This window comes from Triturus cristatus, chromosome 1_2 (genome assembly GCF_964204655.1).
Source record: "Triturus cristatus chromosome 1_2, aTriCri1.1, whole genome shotgun sequence".
NCBI lineage: Eukaryota > Metazoa > Chordata > Amphibia > Caudata > Salamandridae > Triturus > Triturus cristatus.
In genome coordinates, this window is record NC_140580.1 from 474,502,214 (window position 1) to 474,520,712 (window position 18,499).

An 18,499-nucleotide genomic window follows, 5' to 3' on the forward strand; every position below is an offset into this window, starting at 1 on the left:
AATATGATGTAAATACACTAACTAAAACTTTAAATTAATCTCAACCAAGAAATCTGGGCTCTGGTTTTTAAATAACCACATACTTTTCCACTAAACAGAATTTAAATACAAAGGGCACTTTTCTGCACACAAAGAACCAATCAGAGTAAAGGCTTGGGCATTGACCTCAGCTTGTTTATCTTTGTATAAGTTTTTAGGAGGACAAACCTTGCTGCCTATACTGAGGGTCATCAACTCCTAACCATTTCATATGGATGTGAAGTCATATGTGGGTGTGAAGTAGAAATACTTGAGTAAATGCAAGCACTTTTAAGTATCGCTTTCCACAAAATGCATCTCCAGCACAAGTGAGACTAGAATTCAGCCTCATTAGGCAAGCTATTACCAAACAAGGCTCGTATGTAAAAATGTGTTTTAAATTAAAAATGGCTAGTGAAGGAACTTTTCATGACTTGCAATGGTTCAAAATTTCTAGTCCCTATAGGAATTTAACAGACTTTTTACACAGAGGTTAATAAAACCTTCAAGTTCTTATCCTCTGGATTATTACACCTGTGTCGTTGGGCGAATTCAAGAAGCATACAAATATCAACATGCGGGAATTCTCTTTGAAACAAGACAAAGACACACTGGTGAAACGGTCAAATGTATGGATGGTCATCAGTTCTTACAGCAGCTTAGCTTGTCAGTCGTATCTAGACTGCTGCTATTCAAAGTTTCTAAAGTGGAAGCTTATGGTTTACCGTCATGACTGCTTTCCCACCACTTTTCCGACTTTGTCCTGAAATGGTCTGTCTATAGTATAGACAAGATCTGCAGAAGGTGTAAAAAAAATTGGAGGAATCTATCATGTATGTCTTTTGCATTTGTCCTGTTCTTTTAAAAGATTGTAGGCATTTACCGCGCCATACATTTATTGAAACAGGAGTACAGCCTTGTGGACAAGGATCATCATCATAAAATGTTTATTTGGTCAGACAAAGAGACCAAAAAAAGTGCAGCATACATTACAAAAGTAAGAAAGTATAAATAAGACAGAACACAATAGCATAAAAAACAAAATGCAGAGTAAAAACAAAATTAAAAGCTTGATATCAACTATAAACACAAGATCGTTAGTCAGGCCTCGAGAGTCTTGATGCCAGAGCTGCCTGTAAAATCAATCATTTCCATTTATAGAGCGCGCTACTCACCCGTGAGGGTCTCAAGGTGCTGGGGGGGAGCACTGCTACTGCTCGAAGAGCCAGGTCTTGAGGTGCTTCCTGAAGCTGAGATGGTCCTGGGTCAGTCGTAGGTAAATGGGGAGGGAGTTCCAGGTCATCGCTGCCAGGTAGGAGAATGATCTTCCCCCGGTGGTGGTTCTGCGAATCCGTGGGACGATGGCGAGGGCGAGGCTGGTGGAGCGAAGCTGGCGGGTGGGGGTGTAGAACGAGAGGCGGCCGTTGAGGTATACGAGGTCCATGTTGTGGAGCGCTTTGTGTGCGTGGGTGAGCAGTCTGAACGTGATTCTTTTGTTGACGGGGAGCCAGTGGAGGTTCCTCAGGTGGGTTGAATATGTGGCGTGGGATGTTGAGAATGAGTCGTGCGGAGGCGTTCTGTATGCGCTGGAGGCGATTCTGAAGTTTGGCAGTGGTTCCTGCGTATAGGGCGTTCCCGTAGTCCAGCCGGCTGGTGACGAGGGCCTGGGTGACTGTTCTTCTGGTTTCTGTGGGGATCCATTGGAAGATCTTCCGAAGCATGCGCAGGGTGGTGAAGCATGAGGATGAGGCGGCGTTGACTTATTTGGTCATTGTGAGGGAGGAGTCCAGGATGAATCCCAGGTTGCGTGCGTGGTCCGTGGGTGTCGGTGCGGTGCCCAGCGCCGAGGGCCACCAGGAGTCGTCCCAGGCAGATGGGGATTGTCGGAGGATGAGGACCTCCGTTTTGTCCGAGCTGAGCTTAAGACGGCTGTGCTTCATCCATTCTGCTACCTCTTTCATACCCTCCTGAAGGTTGGTTTTGGCGATGGCTGGGTCCTTGGTGAGGGAAGAGTATCAGCTGGGTGTCGTCGGCGTAGGAGATGATGTTGAGTTTTCGTGCGATTGTGGCGAGGGGGCTCATGTAGATATTGAAGAGCATTGGACTGAGTGAGGATCCTTGAGGCACGCCGCAGATGATCTCGGTGGCCGCGGAGCGGAAGGGGGGGGGGGGGGGGGAGGCGGACTCTCTGGGTTCTGCCAGAGAGGAATGAAGTGACCCATTCCAGGGCCTTTCCTTGGATTCCAGTGTTGTCGAGGCGGTGTATTAGGGTGCGGTGGCAGACTGTGTCAAAGGCTGCCGAGAGGACTAGGAGGATGAGGGCGGCTGTTTCTCCGTTGTCCATCAGGGTTCTGATGTCGTCAGTGGCTGCGATGAGGGCGATCTCGGTGCTGTGGTTGGCTCGAAATACGGACTGGGAAGGGTCGAGCGAGTTGTTTGCCTCGAGGAAAGCAGTCAGCTGTTTGTTGACGGTCTTCGAGGACTTTAGCCGGGAAGGGGAGAAGAGAGATGGGGTGGAAGTTCTTGAGGTCCTTGGGGTCCGCTGTGGGTTTCTTCAGGAGGGCGTTGATCTCTGCGTGTTTCCAGCTCTCAGGAAGGTTGCTGGCTTGAAGGAGCTGTTTATGACGTTCCGCAGGTGGTGTGCGATGGTGGTGTCGGCTTTGTTGAAGATGTGATGGGGGTATGGGTCAGAGGGGGAGCCAGAGTGGATGGTGTTCATGACGTGGATGGGGTCTTCACTGCTGATGGGGGTCCAAGAGCTGGTGGTGGTGGGGTGGGGGTCGCTGGTTTGGTGTCCGGAGGTGGAGTTTGGGGTCCGAAGCTGTCGTGTATATCTGCATTCTTGCGGTGGAAGAACGTGGCGAGGGAGTTGCAGAGGTCTTTCAAAGGGGTGACGTTTTTGTTGCTGGCGTTGGGGTTGGAGAGCTCTTGGACGATGCTGAAGAGTTCCTTGCTGTTATGGGTGTTGTTGTCCAGTCGCTCTTTGAACGATGTCCTCTTGGTGGCCCGGATCTGCTGATGGTATTCGCGGGTGGCGTTTTTGAGGGCGGTCATGTTTTCCGTTGTTTGTTTGTGGCGCCAGGTCTTTGAGTGTACGGCAGGATTTCTTTGCGGTTTTGAGGGCGTCTGTGAACCATGAGGGTTTTCTGGTGGCGGTCTTGCCGTAGGGGTTCTTGGGGCGAGGTCCTTGGCGCAGTTGGTGATCCACTGTGCGAGGTTGTGGTCTGCATCGTGTTTGTTGGTGTCGGCTGGTGGGTTCTGGCTCAGTGGTGTGGTAAGCTGGTCTGTGGTGATTTTGCTCCAGCATCTGCGGGGGATCTGATGCGTGAGGTGGTGAGATGTAGTCTTCTTGAATGTGAAGTGTATGCAGCTGTGGTCAGTCCAGTGTAGTCCGGTGGAGTGGCTGAAGGGGACGTGGTTACTGGCGGAGAAGATGGCGTCGAGAGTGTGGCCAGCGAGGTGGGTGGGGGTGTCCACCAGTTGCTTGAGTCCGAGGTTGTCGAGCAGGGTGGTGGTGGTGCTGTCGTTTTTCTCCAGGTGAAAGTTCAGGTCTCCTAGGAGGATGTATTCTGGTGAGGCTAGGGCGTGCGGGCTGATGAGGTCGGAGTGCGGGCTGATGAGGTCGACGATGGTTTCGCTATATTGTGTACGCGGGCCCGGGGGTCTGTAGATGAGCGTTGCTCTGAGGGTGGTCGGGGGGGGGGGGGTCGGTGTGGATCTGGAAGTGTAGATGTTTGGCGGTGGAGAAGGTGTCTTCGGTGTTGGTCGTGACGCTGATGGAGTTTCTGTAGATGATGGCGATCCCTCCTCCTGTTTTGTTGACGCGGTCCTTCCGGGTGATTTTGTAGCCGTCCGGGATGGCTATAGTGATGTCGGGGGCTGAGGAGGCGTTCATCCAGGTTTCCGTGAGGAAGGCGGCATCAGGTGCTGTTGTGTCGAGGAGGTCCCAGAGTTCGATGGCGTGCTTGTTTATGGAGCGGGTGTTGAGGAGGATGCACTTGAGGCGGTTGTTGTTGTGGTTTGGTTTGGCGGGTGGGGTCAGACGCAGGTGAATTTGCAGGCTTGACAGGTGAAGGGTCCGTGGGTGCGCCTTGGGGTGTCTTGATAGCAGGCAGGTGGTCGTCCGGTGTCTAGTGCGTTGAGGGCGGCGGTGTCGTACTTCAGTCGGGTGTCCTGGTTCCTGCGGGGGCCAGGGGTTCTGGCACTGGGCGCGGTCCAAGCGCGGATGGGCACAGACGGGCTTGCCTTTGGCGCGCCAGCGGCGCGCCCGCTGCGTGTCCGCGCGGTCTCCTCCATAAATGGCGAAGTGGGAGGGAGGAGCAGCTGGGGAGCGGGGCGGCGAATGGGCGTCGGGGAGTGGGTACAGAAGAGTAAAAGGGGCAGGGCCGCCGGGGAGCAGCGGCGGGAAGCGCACAGAGCGGGAGAAATACAGTCACGGGGAGTGCAGACAGCAGAAAAGAGCTAAACACAGGGCACAAAGCAAATACAATAATGGGCACAGTAAAAAACACAAAATACTCAAGAGCAGACGGGGCACAGGAGCAGCGGCGAACTCGCGACAGCAGCTGTGAAGGTCCTGGTCACACACGGGAGCCGTGCGGTGCGTGGAGCGACCGGCCGTGCGAGCAGGGTCATGGGTAAAAAGCTTGATACAGTTAGTAAAACATGTTCATTGGGGAGCAGTTGTAGGTACATAAGAGCAGGACGTGCTTGATCAAAGTTCAGGGCCCTTAGCAGTGGTAACAGAAGCCTCTTTCTGGGCCAACTGTAAAAATTACAAAACAGAACAAAGTGTAAGGTGTCCTGCAGACACCTACTGTCGCAGCCGCAGGGTAACTTGTCAGCAGAGTGCACCCAGCCCTCAGGAGAGGTCAGTAAATGTTGAATTTGATTGAAACAGAACCTGGCCAAAAGAAATCGTACATGCCTGCAGGTACTTGCACCATATACTGCTCCATTCCCTGAACAGAATTTGCAAGCAAATGGCCCCTCACTAGAGGTTTCAACATTTCTACTTCTTCGCTGTTGAAGGATGCCAACTCTAAGAACAGTGCCTTTATACTCTAAATCATGTGATCTCAGAGAGTAAGGGGTGAGATAGGCATCTGTTCTCCCCAAAGCCGCAAGTACCGACTTAACATAGGCTATCCATGGGATTCTAGATGCACCATCCAAAGCCAAACAATCTGAGAGAATAAATCTGTTTAGTTTGAAGTCCTGTTCGGTCCATACCTTTACCCAACAAAGTAGAGGCTATGGGCGACTAGGTCAGCGAGAAATCCTACTCCAAGCTCAGCACATACAGACCAGGCCGGTGTGCATCGCGCTAACTGTACCAATCATCTGAGAAATGTGTTTTCTACTATTCAGATTGAGTCGGTCTTCACATAGCCCCAGACCTCACTACCATAGAGGACTTGAGACACAATTTGCCACAAAAATGTGTTCAGCAAAACCTGCAGAGACCATGAACTCAGCCTATGAGCTAAGTAAGCCAATGTCACAATAGATTAAATCAGCTTTGCTCTTTTCCTCTCCAGCAGGTTGTTAGAGTTGTTCTTAGCATCAAAAAGTACCCCTAGGTAAAGAAAGGCTGAAACTTTACTAATTGTATGCTGGCCCACCTCGAAAGTCAAGGAACTAGTGGACTGAACAAAAATGGTGCAAGGATGCACCCCTGCCACACCCCCCTCCTAGTGGGGAAAAGACAAAAGACCTGGTGGTTACCGCTTCGGGCAAGAAACGTGCGGAGGTGTTCATATGCAAGTCTTCCAGGAGAGTCACTATATTACACTCCACTCCTAGCTCGATCAACAGGGCCCATGGTTTAGCTTGTTTGACCCTGTTGAAAGCGGACGTGAGGTCCTTGAATGTCAGATTTAAACTCTCCAGCCAGGCAACAGTGAACTTATTAATAATTAAATACAGATTTAGGCACTGATCGGACGTAGACTGGCCAGACCTGAAACCGTACTGGATTTCCATCAGAATACCCTAAGCATCCAACCATTTCATCAAACTGTTAAGTATAACAATCCCAAGGACCTTAACTACTGCGTCTATAAGAGATAGGGCGATAACACTCGAGATAACCATGTCCCCCCTTCTAAAACACGGATACTATATCCACAGAAGACCAGGATCGCGGCACCCCATGACATGTAGCATCATTCAGTACCCGAGTCAGTAGCTGGCCCCATAACTCTACGTCTAGACACAACAGGCCTGGGCGGGATTCTATCAGGGCCCAGGGCTTAATTTCTGGTTAAATTGTGGACACCTAGTGTTACTTCTTCCAAGGTAAAGACCAAGGGATCATAACGCAGCTCTCTTACATCACCCTCTCCATCTCAGCAGTCTTGCCAAAATTGTAGACCCCCTGCAAAGTGTTCTCCCCACTTTTGTTCCGATATGTGGGTACAAGTAGCTGGTTCTGTGTCATCTGCGAAAAGGTTTTTTTTCACTACGTTCCATAAAAGAGAGGGATTTCTAGAATCACTGGCTTGGGTTAACTCATCCCGGGCTAGGGCCTGGAAAGTCGACTTGAGTTTACATACTGCCTGCTTATAGGCCTGCCTACTGGCAACCACCCGGCTCCTGTCTCTTGGGACCTGTTTCAAGACTGACTTTAAACGCCGCAAGCATTTAGAGCATTCCCTGTCAAACCGCTTCGGATCTTGCGTACTTGCTTGTGTTGAGGGGGAAGTTAATAGATTCTTTGCCTTATCTGTAACACCTACAAAGGCTTGCAGAATATCCATATCAGCATCTAAACAGATTGCTATCTCTCGCGCCGCCTGGGAGAAGAGGAAAGCTTTAAAAATAACCGGATAAACCTGAGCCCAATTTATGCGCCTGTCTTGATCCACAGGAACATTACCTCTACTAGTCCTGCCCCCAGGGTGCACAACGTCCCTATGGCCTTCTAGTTCCGGGACAAGAGGGTTGTGATTGCTAAATGGGTTAAGAACAATAGCAAAATTAGCATTATACAAAAACAATGGAGCCAAAATAAATATAAAATACATGATAGAGGAGCAGCCCCTCCCCTTGTACATAGGGGGCAACACTGGGATTGGACGAGCTAAACAACTTTTCCAAGGCGAATACCAGAATATGGGAGGCTAAAATCTCACCCAGCTTCTGACCTTCCTTGGAGTGATCAAAATTAAGCCCCTCTGTTACCGTGCATCTCGGCCTGTTTTCATCTGGCAACATTGGGCTAATGCAGAGATGGCAGTTAAAGTCCCCCACTAGCACAGTCCTCCCCTGACCAAGCACAAAACCCTGCTCCCTCAGGGTATTCAGGGTTACCCTTAGGCTGTGAATGTTGGAGACCTCTTCTCAACGTTCTCAGTCATTGTAAAAATCTACCGGAATTAAAGGGGGGGGGGACACCCAGAAGAAATAGCGTCAGCCCCTGTATTACCATCATGCTCTTGTCCAGGTTAACAACCTTCCCACGCAGATCTACTGCCCAAAATATAATCATACCCCCCTCTAACTCTGCCCGAGGATGTGGATAGAAAATATGTCTTATAACCTTCACAGAAAAACCTGTTATTCACTTCCCATGTTTCCTGTAAGCAAATACTCTTAAAGGATGTTATAAACTCCACCCTGATGGGAATCAGAGATTTTAGCCAAGAGCCCTGCAATGTGGCAGGATACAATTTTTAGGTCCTTTTGATTCTGCGCAGGAGTCACTACCACCGGGATATCTGCCAAGGGGCTACAGAAAGGGATACAGTAACTTCCTGATCAAAGTTAGACTTATAAGAATGGCGGGTGGGGAGCATGGAAGCCAGTCAGTTGCACGTTCCGGGGCTGCACAGAGGAGCAAAACAATTAGTCAAATTTACCCAGCCAGACTGCCCAGTACTCGGTTGAGCACTCCCATAACAACCCTGAGTCTGCCAGTCTGGTTATCCATAACCGTAAAAGACCCGCTCTGGTTTGTGAAAAAAAAAAAAACACAAAAAACCTAAGGGGAATGCGACAATGCCTTTCCGATCTAGAGGCTTATGGGGGGATAATGAGGCTAAAATGTGTGTCACCATTCCAGGGTTATTAAAAACGACCACCATGCAATCCCCAGGCCAGAGCTTCCGGTCTCTGCCCACCCAGCTGGCTCTACAGGCCATGATGATAGCCTCAAAAAGAGTCCCCCACCCTGAACACATTTCTGGAACCAATAGGTCACTCTGTTTTTTAATTCCTGTTAAGACTCAGAATAGGAACTAGATACATGTACAACGTTCCCCAGATCAATTACACAGGGGGTTGCGTCGGGTGGCAAGACAAGGGTGTCTAGAGTACTGGGACCAGGATGGTAGAGTGGAAATATAAGAGTTCTAAGCCACCAGGGGAACTGATAATGGGGTCCCCCTCGACGGCGTCCCCGCCAACTATCCCTGCCTTTTAAGGGGGAACAGGAGCACCTTAGGGATGGCTGATGTCTCCTAGGGCATGGACAACCAAGTCAGTTTGCACTAGGGAGGAGGACTGATTGGCCTGGGGCATCCTCACCTCTTGAGTTATGGATAAAATTTCAAACATTGTGGTTTCAATAATGTTTAACCTTGCCAGGATTAGATCTAACTTGGTAGGCAACATCTCCAGTAAGTTTGGCAATTAAGTCCCCGCTACATGGGCACCCCTCCGCTTGACAGACCAAGATGGAGTTGGCCCAGGACGCCCCAGAGGGGATGAAGTGGCCAGGGACCAGGTTTTCCTCTCTGCTCCTCAAATTGTGAATCAAACAGGTGGAACCAGGGGGGTTGTGTCTAAGGGAGGGGCCACCAATCCCTCACCCACTAACGGACTGATGGCTATCACAGGACTTGGACACTTAGGGCCCGATTACGATCTCGCACGGAAGTGCTATGGACCACATCCGTCAAGAGCGAGCTCGACTCGCTGCCCCATTTTCCGAACGACTCGTACCGCTGTACAAGGGAGCAAGTACGATGCGTATATAGCCTCGCGCTCCGAACGACTCATCCCTGTCAGCGATGCCTTCCGGATGACTCCAACATGGCTGACTCGCGCTGCGCAATGGGGCAGATTTCTGAGCGAGCAAGTACGATGAGAGCGTCGGTCAGTTAGATAGACTCGCTCCTGACGAGACATCGCAGTTGCCGGAAACATATTTTGGGGCCTGTAGCGATCCCCCTTCACCCGTAGCCCTATGAATCGGTCACTGGCGCATGCACGGTGCAGGCGGCACTGAGGCGTCCCGGCAACAGGGGGAGACCTTTACCATACCTACCTTTTTTCTCTATGGGAGCCTCTGCATGCAATGTACAACAGGCTCCCATAGACTTCAATGGGACTCCGAACGGCCAGAGTCGGTCAGTGCGCAATTGCATCGTACTTGGTAGCTCAGAGCCCGAGTCGTTCGGAAAGCTCTACGGGCCAGAGTCAGCCGTAGGGCTTTACCAGCGAGATAGTAATCGGCCCAAAGAATTAAAACAGCTAAAAAACAGACACAATAACTATATATCCCAATGCTTACCTTAGTAAACAATGAAGTACTTCAATAGCACAGCAAAATGAAATACTACACAGAGTAATGTGGGTTCATATACTTACAGCGTTCTACAGAATACAACTATGGGGCTCTAGCAAATTGCTTCAGTCCCCACAACTAATAGAGTGTTTAAACACAATTTTTACAGTTCCCACACTACTAAATCTGAGAAAAAATAACAAGGCATGGACCATCTCGATAGTGTTTTTCCATGCTGATCTACTGTTAAAAGTCGAGGAACCAATCTCAGGTTGTTCCTTTTCATATTTCTGGCCGCAGTGCAGACACAGTCTTTGTGGGAGGTGGCGGCTCTCACAGCAGATAGTACTGATGTAGGCTCCATGCAGGAGTAGCAAAAACTAGTACAACAATGGGTGAATACTCTGCACCTGGCTGTCATCAGCTTCCTTAAGTAGCACTAAAATAAAAACAAAAAGGTACCCTACCTAGACAATTACATGCACCTAAAAAAAAACTGCCAACTCATGCCCATTGTCCTACCATAAACCAGTGTTGAGGAAGAACTAAATCAGCAATCTCCAGCTCAGAGGTACTCGCAACATTTATACGGTAGACCTGTGCTCATCCTCCCACACTTTAGTGTGAGGTGCCGCCTCCATTCACCTCTAAGAATCCAGGCAATATGCTTCACCTGCCTGGGAAAGCTGTACTTCATCCTCCTTCTTGTAGAATATCAAAGCAAGGGCTATGAAAAATGGATTTCGCTAGTCCAAGCAACCATAAGAGTAACACAACATGGAGTCTAGCAACCATGCATACCTTACACAAATATGCTCTACAAGTACACAGGATGTCAGCTCAAAGGTCTGGGTTTCATATAAGCAAGACTTATCCAATTGAAATCGGACTCAGTGTGCACCAGAAAAAAAAAAAGTCTGTTCAGTACTATAAGATACAAAAACCGGTATGCTGTCACCACTGCTCTACGTCAACAACTTGTAATATGGACTTTAGCCCATGCCAAAACAGTGGGCATGCTTGCTGCACCACTCCTAAGTAACATGGCAGGTTCTGGACCTCATCGTCATCATGGATAGGTCTAGGCTTCAATGGACATGTTATATTAATGTGTTAGCTAGGAGAAGGTAAAGTCAGGATACCAGCTTCAAATGCAGTTAGTTATTTCACGTAAGCACCACGAGTGTCATTCCCGTCCCAACACTGTCCTGGCATTATCCTGATCAAAAAGTACAATTCCACAAAGTTCACAGAGATTATGAGTCAATCAAGCAGACAGTTCAATGATCAGAGATATGTGGAAAAGAATAATGCACTATGCAAGTGTTTATTTAAAAAAGCATTAGCAAAGCCAATAGGTCTTGGCTTTGAGACCTATTGCCTTTGCCAGTTACTTTCAGTGGTCCTGTGCATCACGGGAAACGGCCTTAACAATGCGGGCTCAGCCACACGTGCCGTTCCACCATACGCCGAACCATGCATGCCTTAACCACGCTTATGCCTTAACCACGCGTGGTTATGGCGAAGCGCAGTCTATTTGCAGAGCGCATGAGCTGACACAAGAAGACAGGAAAAGGAAGGATCGGGAGAGGATGCAGTGAGGTAAGTGGGGCTGGGTCTTGGGGATCGGGGTATTTATTCAGGGCGGGGGTAATTTTTAGGGCAAAGGAGGGGGTTGAGGTTGTTTACAGGGCAGGGAGCAGTTTCAGGGCTCAGGGCAAGGGGGCTGGGTCTTTTACAGGTGTAAGGGACCGTTTTTAGGGCTCAGGGAGGGGAGGGCTGGGGTTGGTGTCATTTTAAGAGCATGAGGACAGTTTTATGGCTTAGGGCGAGGGTAAATGGACAGTTTTAAGGGCTGGGGCAGGTTTAGGCCTGAGGGCAGGGGTGTTGGGTAAGGGTACTTTAGGGTTGTAGGGGGCAGTTTTTAGGGCTCAGAGCAGGGGTCGGGTCGTTTTTGGGGCACGGGGTTAATTTTTATGGCTTGGGGCAGTTTACAAGGCTGGCGCAGGGGTTAGCATGCACGTCTCTTCGCACATCATGTCTTTACAACAAACTTGCACAGTAAAGGCATGTGTGGTAAAGACGCTTTGTGTTTGAGACCATCATACAACCGCGCAGCACTGTCAACATAAACAAGCATTGGCATAGCCAACAGGTCTCGCCTTTGGGACCTTATAGGTGTTTAGCCATGCAGCAGTTGCATAACTAAATACTTATAAGGTCCCAAAAGAGACCTATTGGCTATGCCAAGCGGCAAAATCAAAGCGGCCGTGCAAGTAATTGCGGTAAAGCGCGGTACGTGCGCCCATGCACTGTAGCTCTAGGCTGGCCTGGTAGCACTTTTTGGAGCCCCCTCAATAAGTCTCACCAGACCAGCGCATGCACTGGGTCAGGCGAGACCTAAAAATGAAAAGGGCCCAATGGTGGTCGCTTCATTCCACTGGCGTGTGCCTGCGTCAGAACGTACGTGTGCGCCAGCATGCACATGCCATTTGCATTCTTTTTTTATTTACTGATCCAAGATATGCAGATACTACTTGGATTGGTAAATACAAATAAATATTTTTTTAGAGCGAAAAGCCAATTTAATAAAAAAATGTCACAGATGTTAGGGCTGGACGGTAATTGAAGCTTGGGTGGGGGCAACAGGCAAGGAGGAAGCAACACAGTGTGTGATGACAGGAGTGGAGTGGTGTGGCTCACTGGTTAGAGGCGGCAGACCCGGAAGCAGAGGTCGGTCAGGGACCAGGGTTCGATTCCCGACGAGGCAGGGTCTTGGGCCAAGGTCAGCGGACTCGATAATTCTCGCCTCGATGCCTACTCTAATCATGGATCACACTCAGCAACTCTGGGCAATAGCTTGCTTAATCTCCACTAACCGCCCCATCAGCGCCAGGGATGCTTGGTCTTCACCTTGGAGATGCCCAGTAAGGGACCATCTCACAGGGAAAGCCAGGATGGGTTCCCCAGCAGTACACAGCGCCGGGACACTGAGTAGCTGAGCGCTCAATAAAACACCAGATAACATAACATAACATATGGTTATGAGAACAGCAAGGAGAAAACCAGACTGCCAAGAGCAACACAGAGTGGGGGAGGAACCACAAGCGGAAGACACTACTATGGAGGGCTTAGCAAAAATAAAAAAATAGTAGTTCCCTAAAGGTAACCAGTGGAAAGACAAGTAATGTGAATATGCTCCAGGGGAGAGACAAATACAAGAGGGTCGACGCAAGCCATTCAATAAATTACCAAATGAGAAGGACTATAAATGTCAATCAGTGGTAAGCAACAGGTGAACTTTAAGCCCACTCTAAGATCTTGGTAAACTGACAATAAGTCTTTTGCAACCAGACAGCTTGCACTTTCTGAAAGGCTCAACGTTAAAAAAAAAAAGTTTAAGACAATGCAACTTTGTCAGGTTCTGCGTTTCTGTGATGATTAAATTAGAAATCATTTCTAAAATGGTTCTCTTTATTACATTTGGCCTGCACCGTCATTTTTTGTTTTAGAACATAGCACGAGCCCTGCCAACAGTAATGCTTTAACACAGATCGTATATAGTATGATGTTTAACTTTACAATAAAAAACAAACCCCCCAAAAAATAATAATAATGGATGATAATGGCAATACCTTTTTATGTTGCCTAAACCGTAATTTTGTTCCTAAGTATAGCAAAAATTATATATTTGTTTTACATCGTGGTCAGGGTATCCACTTCTTAAGGGTCAAAGGATGACCTGATGATCTCACTGTATCAACTCCTAGCATACAGGTGACACCTAACGTCAACCGATTTTGCTAGCATACATTTTTAGAAGTGTGCATTTAGTAACACCATTCGATGTTAAAGTACTTTAGAAATATAGTACCCCTGTTTTTTTATTTCAAATTATTTTATTAGTTTTATAGACAGATACAATAGCATTTCTGTCACAGGGTTAGCCAAACGTGGTATGTATGCGAGGATTACAGGTACTTAAGGTAAAATGTATGTTTTAGCTAATCCTCTCTACCTTGGCTTTCAGGGAAATTAGGCAAAGGCTGATAGAAGGAGAGAAACAGGAAAGAAAGGGGTGAAAGGAAGATACGAGAGAGGTTCTGTAGCACTGAGTCTAGTAGGGGTTTTAGTCATGTGACAAGTCTGACACCCCACTAGTTAACCTATGGCGGGGGTGGTGGTCCAACAAGGCACTCCAACGTGCCCCTCCCCCCTGTCCATTCAGCACGTGGTGGTAATGTCCAATTCTCTCCGTCTCTCCCCCGCCCCCCCCCCCCAGGGGGGACCCCTGATTTTAAAACCAATTTGTGTATTATGCCATGAGGCATCTGCACTGGCTAACAGTTTTAAGAATGCTAATAATATATTCGGCATGCAAAACCGAGAGTCTCCTCTTCATACCGCACAATTATAAAACATTGTTCCCACAAGTTAAATTATTTTTTAAGTCTGCACGTAACCAGTAAACGCCCAGAATAAACATAAAGCCCAGTCACTTGTGATTTCACTGTTTAAGTATTATATCGATTTTAAAGTCGCCCTCTAAATTCCATTTACAAATATCCGACAACGACAAATGTTACGTTTTACTTAACAAGTTGCACTTTTTTAACATGATTTATTTAATTTCACATTTTGATGGCTCTTAACGTTCCTTCTTTTTTGATAGCCCTTTTTAAGTTTCAGAAAAAAATATTGGGCTACCGGCGAGTATAAGTTTGAAGGGTTCTCTCAGGGGTACGGTACATAGCACAGATGGGGGCGAATATGCTCTGGTAAAGTGCAATTTCAGATTTTGCACGTCACTAAGTGAGCCCCACGCTCTTGTGACTTGCACACTCAGCTGTAATGGTGAGGGGGGTGGGGTGCCTGCGCACACTACCGCTTCGTTAATCATGGCAAGCAGCAGCCCCTTTAATTGGATTAGGGCCTGGCCACCTTCCAGCTGCTCATCAGAGTCCCGCAGGCCGAGCTCCCCGAGCGAGTCCTCTGCATGCGCGGCGCACGGGCTCTTACTTCTGCGTGCTCTCCAGCAGGATCCCGCTGAAGCTCCGCCGCCCCCACTGGAAGCTCACCACCAGCGCTTCGTTCACGACTTGCTCCAGCAGCACCGAGATCCAGGAGCCGACCCGCAGCTCCCCGGCTCGGAGGCACCCCGCCGCCTCCTCCTCCCCCGTCGCCATGGCCCGCCCGTGTAGTGCAAGTGGCGGCGGCGACAGGTCACTCCGGAGCCGGCCTCTGCCGCCCCGCCTCCTCCTCCTTCTGCTCCTGCGCTCCCGGGGCCTCGCCAGCTCTCCGGGGCACTGGTGCCGGGCGGGGCAGGGACGTCACGGAGGCGAGGTCACCTCTGACAGGAAGAGCTGGTGTGGGCGTGACGTCACTCCGGGAGCTACTCTGGGTGGGGGTGGCAGGTTACAGTGCAGGGGACCATGCAACACATGGCTGCAAACTGTGAAGCACAAATCAACCCTGGAGGCAACGCACAGGGGAGCAGGAAGTTGCGTCAACAACTATGCGTTCTGAAGCTCAGGTGCTTTGAATGTGCATTAGTGTTTAGATCCATACATGCTGTGTTCCTTTTTCGAAATCACACGGACGTTCCTGGTTTAACAAATTAGGTTAATGACTCAATTGTCAACGTTATTGCTAGAGGGAGAATAAGGTTGGCGTGTTATGGTTAAGATACACGCCTACCTCAAGATTTATATTATTTCTTACCACCAACCGGTTTTGCCACTACTGAATTTAATAATGTGGGACCACGAGTAAAGCTGGTGGCAGTGGCAACTCGGAATTTAAGAGTCTCACACATTGGAGTAGTACTTTCTAAAACGCAACTTTTTTTGTACTCCTAAAATCCAACTCAAGCAACACTTTCAACTGAAATCCTTGTAATTTAAAGTTTCACGGACAAAAACGCACGTTGCACAGCTTTTTACACCTACTAACTGAAAAAAATATCGTGAGAGTTAGTCGGAGCCATGGAAAATGATTGGTGTGTCCATAGTAACCGTTATTTTAAAAGACACAAATTAATCCTAGTAAAGTGTAAAGGAAAGCGTGGATTTAGTAGATATAGTGGATACATAATCATAAATCACTACCTACCCACATAGGCGCTAGAAGCAGGGGTGCTCGCTGGAGTTAAGAAGGTGAAGGAACAATAAAGATTACTTTACATTTTGATACTATGTTATCCCATTTGCTCTACATTTAAAGTCAGAGGTCAAATGTCAGCCTAAGTCTTCTGACAAATTGCTGCTAATTCTTTTAGGTTAGAGGTTGGTGTTTACTTTTCATTTTCTGTGAAGTGAGAGGATTTAGTACAGTGAACTATGTGGTAATAATGTTGCTGGCGTTCAAGGACTGAGAAAGGAAAGGATATAGGATGTCAATTTTTTTCTAACACACAAACAATACTTGAATACCTGTAAATGAACTCTACAACTATTTCAAACATTTTCAGCAGTTAGGAAAGCACAAACGAGGCACATTTTTTTGTAATTCTGAAGTGTGATGGAAACAAAGATTTAATACGATCAGAACAAACCAAAGCACTTTACTTTGTGATGCACAAATGATAAATATTTGGTGAAACCCCACGCAGTATTTGTTTGTGTCCCATATAGTTTTATCAATATAACTGCATGTCTGCAAATTCAATTGCAATTACAATAGAAAATGTACTACCTTTAAATGACAGGGAGTGACCACATCATGCTTTAGTATATATTTGAAATGGTGTGCTCCGAAATGCACCACTAGCTATATACCATCCTTTTACCACTCTCCCACATAATTCTCAAGCATTTTTCCCCATCAGGGGAGAAGATATGGATCAGAGGCTCAGATATTATTTCTCCATTCTCCACTCCACCAAAAATACATACCTCCAAGAAATGAGCTCAATTTGTCAAATGCCAGACTGTATCACACAGCTTAGTAGCAGACAGTTTACAAAAATCATGTGATGACACAGTGTCACCAGGAACTTGGATTATTATGCATGTAAACAGGACACACAGTGGTTCTTTCACATTTGTTTGAGATCCGGCTCAACGAAATAAAGGAAGGCAAAAAATGGGGCCAAGGCTGAACTAGTTGAGCAACAGTTTCAGAAAGACACTTAACTAAGGCAAAGGTGTAATAACCTGAAGTCAAACGGAAAGATTGATCAGAATTGTTTTTATTGACATATGCATTTGGTGCCATGATTTGTATTCTCATAAATGTGCACAAGGTGCAACGTATTATCTGTGGCGATAGTGCAGCGCTCAGGTGTGGATATCTGCAAAAAGAGTGACAGATGAGCCTCAAACAAAACAAGCCTTAGGTCTTTCTACTCTAAAATGCTGAGTATTGATTTTGACAATACCTTTTTGATTGTTGTTTGCATGCTAGCACAGGCATTGTGACATGCAAAAGCATAGATGGCAAACTTGCCATGGGTTTTCTTTGAAAGAAAATCAATTTCAAGGTGACCTCAAAAGCGTATGCGTGCATCACAATGTGCGCATGTGTGTCGTGATGCATGCATGCACATGTGCCATGATGCACAGCAAATATCATGTTATTTTTCATTTATTGGTCTAGCATGGTGATTGCTTATGATACATTAAAGGTGAGAAAAAAGTGTGAAATGACTCAAAAAAAGGAAGCGGGTGGCCAAGTAGAACTTTGCAGCTGGCCGGCCATTGTTGAAAAGAAAAATCTATCTTCAAAATGTGAAGCATCAGGAAGGAGAGTGCATGTGGTAAGAAGAATACACAGTGGATAGAGCAAGAAAATACATGCCCTCAAATGGAGTGTTGAATACAAAAGAAGAAAAAAAAATATGCAGCAGAAAGTTGCATCTAATCCAATCTGAACACTGAGACCAAAATTCTCCAAGGAGAGGCAAATGCAAAAATATGTAGAAAAGTGAAAAAAATATACCTGACACATGAGATGGGCAGCAAACTTATCCAATCATGCACCAGAGGCTGACCTAAAGCCCACTTTAAGTATATGTTCAGTATTGGAAACAACAGGTCTGCTCACAGACATCTAAAACTATCTGTTTCCAAGACCTGAACAAAGACTCAAGGGCTGTAAAAGATTTCCAGAAATGGAGACACATTGAGCTAATTATGGTTTATGTCTCTGAACAGTTTCATGTGGTGAAAGCAGCACAGTCCAAAACAGAAGCAAATATCAGTGCTTCAGCCCCAAACATAAGTCACAAGGCGTATTCATCAGGACCTTGTGAAGGCATTTATGCAAAACAGAAAGGTTTTAGATAAAATATGTCAAGGAGCAGGCTGGGAAAAAAATAAGAAATAATTACAGGGTTCTCAGAATGAGACATATTTTGAGTTGAAGAAAGCATAAACATGTGATCCACAAATGTAAATAGGGCTAAATAATAAATCACAAAGTTATCTGTAAATGGAAAGATATATGCCTCCCTAGAACAATGTAAAAGTTACATAAAAAGGGTGTTTAACACAAACAAGGAAGATCCAAAGTCTCTTTATTAGGTGAACAGCATCAGAGACCCCAACCACACCACAGCCACCTCCGCTCAGCACAGTCGCCCCATTTGGAACCCAACATAACATTCCAGAGATGATGCAATGGTTACAAAATACTGCATCATCCCCTGCTTACAGAAAACACATCATATCCCTCACCCAATGCAACCCCAAATAACTTCCAAGATAACAGCTTGAAATCTACATCACAAATGAGAACCTATCTACAAGTTCTTTGCATCCAAGCAGCTCAGCTCGGCACAGCTGCCCAGATTAGAAGATCTCCTACAATCCAGGGATGATACAGTTGTTACAGAGGGTTAACTTGGATAAGTAAAATGAACAGAATTACACATTTAATCACAATCTTGTAGATGCACAAGCTTCCTCCTAATCCACTGTGGTGTCACACTTTGATTTTCTAATAAATCCTCCACAGAGGACCTAGCGTGCT

At 47.1% G+C, this 18,499-nt stretch overlaps 1 protein-coding gene across 1 annotated transcript in view; it reads right to left on the reverse strand.

Annotated features, from left to right (window-relative positions):
• PWWP2B (PWWP domain containing 2B) overlaps nt 1-15,135 on the reverse strand; it is a 95,632-nt gene extending 80,497 nt beyond the window's left edge. Inside the window, exon 1 of the mRNA XM_085606196.1 lies at nt 14,549-15,135. Coding sequence (XP_085462322.1) covers nt 14,549-14,715 — 167 coding nt within the window. The 5' untranslated portion in view covers nt 14,716-15,135. The remainder of the gene's footprint in view (nt 1-14,548) is intronic.
• Between the last annotated feature and the right edge of the window lie 3,364 nt (nt 15,136-18,499).